The 8,047-nt window shown below is 39.9% G+C and overlaps 1 protein-coding gene across 1 annotated transcript in view; it reads left to right on the forward strand.

Moving 5' to 3' along the window:
* Nucleotides 1-8,047, forward strand: part of LOC143289166 (cadherin-87A-like) — a 77,749-nt gene that overhangs the window by 20,835 nt on the left and 48,867 nt on the right. The window contains exons 10-14 of the mRNA XM_076598092.1: nt 2,498-2,632; nt 3,208-3,289; nt 3,734-3,867; nt 5,733-5,930; nt 6,663-6,830. Of these exons, the coding sequence (XP_076454207.1) occupies nt 2,498-2,632; nt 3,208-3,289; nt 3,734-3,867; nt 5,733-5,930; nt 6,663-6,830 (717 nt within the window). The remainder of the gene's footprint in view (nt 1-2,497; nt 2,633-3,207; nt 3,290-3,733; nt 3,868-5,732; nt 5,931-6,662; nt 6,831-8,047) is intronic.

An 8,047-nucleotide genomic window follows, 5' to 3' on the forward strand; every position in this document is an offset into this window, starting at 1 on the left:
TCTTTCTACCTGTTCCTGTGTTTCTTCTTTCTCCTCCTCTTTCTACCTGTTCCTCTGTTTCTTCTTTCTCCTCCTCTTTCTTCCTGTTCCTCTGTTTCTTCTTTCTCCTCCTCTTTCTACCTGTTCCTGTGTTTCTTCTTTCTCCTCCTCTTTCTACCTGTTCCTGTGTTTCTTCTTTCTCCTCCTCTTTCTACCTGTTCCTGTGTTTCTTCTTTCTCCTCCTCTTTCTTCCTGTTCCTGTGTTTCTTCTTTCTCCTCCTCTTTCTACCTGTTCCTGTGTTTCTTCTTTCTCCTCCTCTTTCTACCTGTTCCTCTGTTTCTTCTTTCTCCTCCTCTTTCTGCCTGTTCATCTGTTTCTTCTTTCTCCTCCTCTTTCTACCTGTTCCTGTGTTTCTTCTTTCTCCTCCTCTTTCTACCTGTTCCTGTGTTTCTTCTTTCTCCTCCTCTTTCTACCTGTTCCTCTGTTTCTTCTTTCTCCTCCTCTTTCTTCCTGTTCCTCTGTTTCTTCTTTCTCCTCCTCTTTCTACCTGTTCCTGTGTTTCTTCTTTCTCCTCCTCTTTCTACCTGTTCCTGTGTTTCTTCTTTCTCCTCCTCTTTCTACCTGTTCCTGTGTTTCTTCTTTCTCCTCCTCTTTCTTCCTGTTCCTGTGTTTCTTCTTTCTCCTTGTCTTTTTACCTGTTCCTGTGTTTCTTCTTTCTCCTCCTCTTTCTACCTGTTCCTCTGTTTCTTCTTTCTCCTCCTCTTTCTGCCTGTTCATCTGTTTCTTCTTTCTCCTCCTCTTTCTACCTGTTCCTGTGTTTCTTCTTTCTCCTCCTCTTTCTACCTGTTCCTGTGTTTCTTCTTTCTCCTCCTCTTTCTTCCTGTTCCTGTGTTTCTTCTTTCTCCTCCTCTTTCTACCTGTTCCTGTGTTCTTTCTCCTCCTCTTTCTACCTGTTCCTGTGTTTCTTCTTTCTCCTCCTCTTTCTACCTGTTCCTGTGTTTCTTCGTTCTCCTCCTCTTTCTTCCTGTTCCTGTGTTTCTTCTTTCTCCTCCTCTTTCTACCTGTTCCTCTGTTTCTTCTTTCTCCTCCTCTTTCTACCTGTTCCCGAGTTTCTTCTTTCTCCTCCTCTTTCTACCTGTTCCTGTGTTTCTTCTTTCTCCTCCTCTTTCTACCTGTTCCTGTGTTTCTTCTTTCTCCTCCTCTTTCTGCCTGTTCCTGTGTTTCTTCTTTCTCCTCCTCTTTCTGCCTGTTCCTCTGTTTCTTCTTTCTCCTCCTCTTTCTTCCTGTTCCTGTGTTTCTTCTTTCTCCTCGTCTTTCTACCTGTTCCTGTGTTTCTTCTTTCTCCTCCTCTTTCTACCTGTTCCTGTGTTTCTTCTTTCTCCTCCTCTTTCTGCCTGTTCGTCTGTTTCTTCTTTCTCCTCCTCTTTCTACCTGTTCCTGTGTTTCTTCTTTCTCCTCCTCTTTCTACCTGTTCCTGTGTTTCTTCTTTCTCCTCCTCTTTCTACCTGTTCCTGTGTTTCTTCTTTCTCCTCCTCTTTCTACCTGTCCCTCTGTTTCTTCTTTCTCCTCCTCTTTCTGCCTGTTCCTCTGTTTCTTCTTCTCCTAAACTTTTTTGTCACATTCTTGCCAAATTTAAGAACACCTGACCTGCACAAGAAACAACAGCAAGTCAGACTTTTGTGAGTGAGGAGGAAAACATTTTTCATCATTTTCATATTACTCTCTTGAGTCCCTCCAGGACACAACCTGTGCAAAAATGTTCTCCATCTGCTTCGGTGGAGGAATTATCCCATCGCAAAATAATTGACCTCATGCCTGATTGTCAAAATTGTAAAGGGTGTTCATTTTCCTTTCAGAAAAGTTTAGGTTACACATAATTTCTTTCAGTAGTTTGAGTGATATATATATATATATATATATATATATATATATATATATATATATAGAGAGAGAGAGAGAGAGAGAGAGAGAGAGAGAGAGAGAGAGAGAGAGAGATATTTATATTGATTATTACCCTCTGTGACCAATAATCCCTTAGAAAATAGTTGTCAATGAGCATAAAATAGACTTGATACTGAAAGGGTTAATTTTATCATTTGAATGATATTTTTCATTTTAGGAGAAGGCTTATATTAGTTCTTGTTCTTGTTCTTGTTTCTGACTGGTGAAAATGTTAAATTTTTTGGATGCAGTATTTTGTTCTGTTTGTTGCTTTGTTTCCACTGTTTACTTTGCTCTCTCTCTCTCTCTCTCTCTCTCTCTCTCTCTCTCTCTCTCTCTCTCTCTCTCTCTCTCTCTCTCTCTCTCTCTCTCTCTCTTTCTTTGCCTTCTTTTGATTTCTTTTTTTTTTTTGAGAGAGAAAAAAGTAAGCAAAACTAGTTCAGTCCAACATGCTTATATAAAAGAAATCACAGGAAGACTGAAAAACTACTGCACTTCAGTTTTCATCGGATAAGTTTTGATTCACATTATCATTAATAGTACTATTAACCATCTTAAAATTTGTTATGTCTGCAGGACGGTAATGCCGACAGTGAAGAACGAAACACGGGCAGTATTGGTCTTCGGATTCTTGTTCAAGACAGTCAAGACACAAACCCTCGTTTTGAAAATGCTATTTTCAATTTTGATGTCGAAGAAGGACTTCCTAGGGTGAGATTTATTTCCCCTCTTATTTTTTTGATTGCTTGCCAAAATTATGTACTAGTCTGACCTGGTTTGGAAGGGAGTAGGGGTATCCTTTATTTATTTATATATTTATTTTTTAGATTGGTAGGAATCTCACATGATGCATGAAGGCTTTGCCTGTCTTATCATACAACTACAACACAGGCAGGTAATTTTTGTTCATTGAAACTAAATCTAAAAAAAGAGGAAATCTGGCAAAGAATACAGAGGCACAAAGAGATAAATGCTTCTGCCGGTATTTCACAATTTTGTTTGCTGTCAGCATACTGACTGGAAGTGTTTTTACTTTTGACTTTGTATTGTATTCATGTATTGCACATAAACAAATGGAATTGCTTTCTTCTAATTCCTTTTTTCTTAAAACTCAGCCGACCGCAGATGTCCAGGAGTGAAGTAATAAGAATTAGATATGGTAATACAATATGAAAGAAAAACAAAGAAAGAAAGAAACATCAGTTAAAATCTTGATGGATTGTGAGTAATTTCAGAAGTGTGACTGTACTTTGTAACCAGCTGCAGATGCATGCTTTGCGTTACAGGGAAGCGCAGTCAATTTTCTGCTGTCTGCTCAAGATCTGGACAAAGGAAGTCAGCGTGATATCTATATCGAAATCTTGGATGGTAAGAGCATGCCAAACTTTATTCCCTTTTTTTTTCTTCTTTTCTCGCAATCTTCTTGTTGTTGTTTTTCTCCACTCTGTTGTCTTGTCTTTCTGTCTTTTAAAATTTTTTTTTTTAGAACAGTTGTAATCTACATTATTCATTCACCTGCCATGCCAGTGACTTTGGGTTCAATAACTGTTTCAGGGTTGTTCAGTGCTAGCCTGATTTTATTCTGGAGTAAAAACCAACAATGGTACAATTAGGCTGTTCCATGCATCAATAACAATGGTACAAATAGGCTGTTCCATTCACCACTATGGTTTTGTTCATAAAACAGCTGTCAGTACCAGTTCTTGGTCATGTTCAGTGATTATTTTCGTCAGTTTGTGAATGTTTTAGTACTATTTATTACTGTTTATCTATTTATTCTTTCTTTCTTTTTGTTTTCTCCTGCCAAACTAGATCCTAATGGAGTCAACTTTTTTGAGGCTGGACAGGCTAGTAGAGGTCCTGATGGAATTTTTTCTGCACCGGTTCTTGTGAAATCTGAAATTGACCGTGAGAAAGCATCGGATGTCTACTCATTTACAGCAAAGGTAAGATTACGTGTGTCTGTGTTTGCGGATGCACATGTGTTTTGTGTCTGTATGCATGTGTCAGTATGCTTGCGCATGTGTGTTTGTGTGTGTGTTTTTTTTGTTTTTTTGTTTTTTTTCCAAATTAGATTTTCTTTGTGTTGCTCAGTTAATATTAATTCAAATGGTTGCAAAAATGTCAGTACAACAAAAAGTTAATCTGACAATAAATGGTTTCAGTCAGTCAGTCAGTGTGTATGTGTGTGCGCGCATGCACCTGAGTGTGTGCAGGGGAGTGAGTGTGTCTGGGAGGGTTCATGGGGGTACACTGCTGTATGACATATTTTATAGGCATCTTTATAAATATTCAGAATTTGTTCCACTCTTGCATCTGTCAGCACCAAGAATGTCTTACTGCAACGCATGAAAAGAATGTTTTTCAGTGACTCTCATGAATATTTTACACTGACACCTGCACAGGACTGTATAGATTCAGGTAGAGGGGAAAACAAAAATAACAACTCGTCTGATGCTGACCCCTTTGTTTCACTGGTTTAGGCTGCCAGCTGACTCCAACACATGCAGAAAGCGCTTCCCAGAAACTTGGGGAACAAGCTGTCTCAATAGTCCACTCAAGCAATTAACTCTCTCCATACGAACGGCGAAAGAGACGACGTTAACAGCGTTTCACCCTAATTACCATCATCAAAATATTGCAAGCGGAAGGCTCTTATGCTGAAGACGTGAATGTTGACAAAGAATACCACAATTCTGATGATGGAAGCTAAAGGTTGGGTCATTCAGACACCCACTGGACATCCGAGGTGTCTGTGTAGAGGAGAAGAGAGGACTGGCCGTACTGAGTGAGTTAAGAAGACAGGCTGCAATATCAAACAGAGAGCAGATGGGATTTCAGAAAATGAAACAGCGGCAAAGAAACCAAAGCAGGCCTGAAAGCTGGGTTGGGTAGAGGATGAAACTTTTGGGCCAAAAAGGATATGGGTTTGAATCTTGGTTGGTGATAGGTGAAGATTTTTTTTTTTTTTTTTTTTTTTTCACCAGGGATCAGAGTTCTAGGCCATGTTTTGGCATGGTGTTATGCTTTGGGGAAGGTAGTTTACTCTGATTTTCCTCACACTACCCAGGCATGAATGGTTACCTGACTTTCCATCTTAGTAATTGTGGCTATGTAGACTGCTGGTGCTGCACCTATCATGTAGATATATTTTATACACTGAAAAGATGAGAGAAGCATCGTGAAGATCCTGTCATCCACTGCAGAGTTCAGTGGGTCTTGGAAACGAACAGACATAGTGATCATCAGTCACAACACACTCTTTCAGAAATCTGATGCTGGACATGGAACAGGAAGAAGCAAAATCATGATGATCAACAAGGAACTGCCCTCATATGTGTAGACAGTTAATATAATCGTTGTTGTTCTGAAAACTTGGACCATTTTACTTCAGTTAAAGGTTAAAAGGTTAAAGGTCCCATAGCCTTATATGGCCATAGGGGCAGTGAAGTCATGTTTATCCTCTCCCCCTACCACTGTTAACCTTCCAAGAACCAAGTCAGGTACCCATTCACAGCTGGGTGGAGTGAGGAAACTCAGAGTAAATTGCCTTTTTAAAGGACACAACACCATGCTGAAATTTGGCCTTGAACTCTGATCCCTGGTGAACCCTGAATCAGAAGTCCAATGCCTAATCAGCTCTGTCATAGTGCCCCATTTTACTTTACCGAGTTAACTCAGCATGAATATAACAGTGGAAAGAGGTTATAGGTGTGTCATTTGAAGGCATTTTGCTAATATGGATGGAGTTTGTGTCTACTCATCCTGTTGTTGTTCTGTTTGAAAAATAAAACGTTGACTATGCTTTCAGGCTACAGAACTGGATAGCAGTGGTGCCCTGACCACTGCCACAGCCACAGCTGTGTTCACGGTCAACATCAGGGACATCAACGATAACCCACCACGCTTCACCAACACCACCTACCGTATTACTGTACCGGAGGTGAACCAGATTTTGAGCAACCTAACGTACACAGTTCCTAACCTGGAAGTCCACGATGCGGACATTGTAAGTCGATGTGACTGCGGACATATCTGTTGATTTTTTTTTTTTGTTTTTTTTTTTTTGTTTAAGTTTCATTGTGCCCGAGGAATGAAGGACTTAGCAGTCTGAAAGTAAATGTGAGTGTGTGCTTGTATGGTTTTTGTCATTCAGAAAAAAAAAGATCCTGTTTGAAAAAGGTAAAAGTTGAAACTTGAGAGAAAATTCACAGTAACTCGTTTTGTTGTCATCCTGCCTGTTGGCTGTACTAAGTTGACATGACTGCCCTTGTAGACATCAGAATGATTCCTAAATATGCAAATTATGTTCAGATTGAACTGTTTATAGTTTTATCTGCCATCTTGTAATGCTGCTTTGCTGGCAATAAGCTGACTTGCACCATCTGTGGAAAAGGTCTAAATGCGACTGTGTTCCTTCATGAAAATGAAAATTTTGGCACTGTGCATATTGTTATAATCATCAAAATCATCGTCGAGGGGCAGACATATTTCTGTTGAGGACTCTGAATAGCTTAAAACCGAAACACGCATGCATGCATGCACACATACAATTTTATGTAAAAATATATGTAGAGTGATACTTCACAAATGATTATATTTAGAGTAAAATGTGTTGCAGATAATCTGTCCCAGATGATTCTAAGATGTGTGTATATATATATATATATATATATATGTTTATATGTGTTTCTATGTAATTCTGTCAGCTCCCAAAGTGGCTGTCCATGTTTTGTTGCAGTTTGAAAATGCCACGTACAGAGTGGAAATTCTAAGTCAGACCCACCCTGGTGCTTTTGGTATCACCCCCACTGCTGAGGTGGAAGGCAAGCAAGCCTTTTACCTGACCGTGAACAACTATAACTACGTGGATTATGATGTACCAAGCTACCGATCTCAACAAATCATTGTAAGCATTACTGCTATTGTGTAATCTTCAAGGTTTTCCAAATGTTGCACAGGCAGTTACACAGTCAGAGACACATATGCTCTCTGACACACTCATGGACAAAAATTAACTCAAGACAGACCAAAATATATGGCATGCCCATAAACATAAACATGCACAGACAGACAAATACATAGAGTGGAGTGATGGCCTAGAGGTAATGTGTCTGCCTAGGAAGTGAGAGAGTCTGAGCGCGCTGGTTCGAATCACGGTTCAGCTGCCGATATTTTCTTCCCCTCCACTAGACCTTGAGTGGTGGTCTGGACGCTAGTCATTCGGATGAGATGATAAACCGAGGTCCCATTTGCAGCATGCACTTAGTGCACGTAAAAGAACCCACAGCAACAAAAGGGTTGTTCCTGGCAAAATTCTGTAGAAAAATCCACTTCCATAGAAAAAACAAATAATAAAACTGCATGCAGGAAAAAATACAAAAAAATGGGTGGTGCTGTAGTGTAGCGATGCGCTCTCCCTGGGGAGAGCAGCCCGAATTTCACACGAAGAAATCTGTTGTGACAAAAAGAGAAATACAATACAACACAATAGAAGTAAAACACACAAGAAGACACAAAGTAAAACACACAAGAAGGAACAATCACAGATCTTTTGACAGACAGATAAATACATTTAGCTCTCTCCAACTCTCACTGGAGAACCTCATACCCATGGCCATTGAATGGACACACACAAACAGCGTGGAAGAAACCTGCAGAGAGAAAAGTTTGGGGTGGTCAAGCTCTGAGCTCTGGTATCTGATGGTCTCAACACTCAGGATTGAAAAACAAATGAACAACTCCCACACCCCAGTATCTCCCCTTCCCCTCTTTGGCTATACATGCTTAAACAGGGAGAAAAACGGCATCAAATTTATCACATAACGTGTAAAGAAGTAACACTAAGGAATGACCTGTAGCGTATTAGTATATACTCCAGAAGTAGGCGGAAGAAGAACCACGGAAATATTCAGTGAGACACAGCTCATATTGTTTTGAACGGAGTATGATAACATATATATATATGCACAATGACAAAAGTAAATAACAAGCACACACACACTCTCTCTCTCTCTCTCACAAACACACACACACACACACACACACATGTGCACACACACACACACACCTTTCTCTCTCTGTCCCACTCTATCTCTCTCTCTCTCTCTCTCTCTCTCTTTCCCT

Source organism: Babylonia areolata, chromosome 1 (genome assembly GCF_041734735.1).
Source record: "Babylonia areolata isolate BAREFJ2019XMU chromosome 1, ASM4173473v1, whole genome shotgun sequence".
NCBI lineage: Eukaryota > Metazoa > Mollusca > Gastropoda > Neogastropoda > Buccinidae > Babylonia > Babylonia areolata.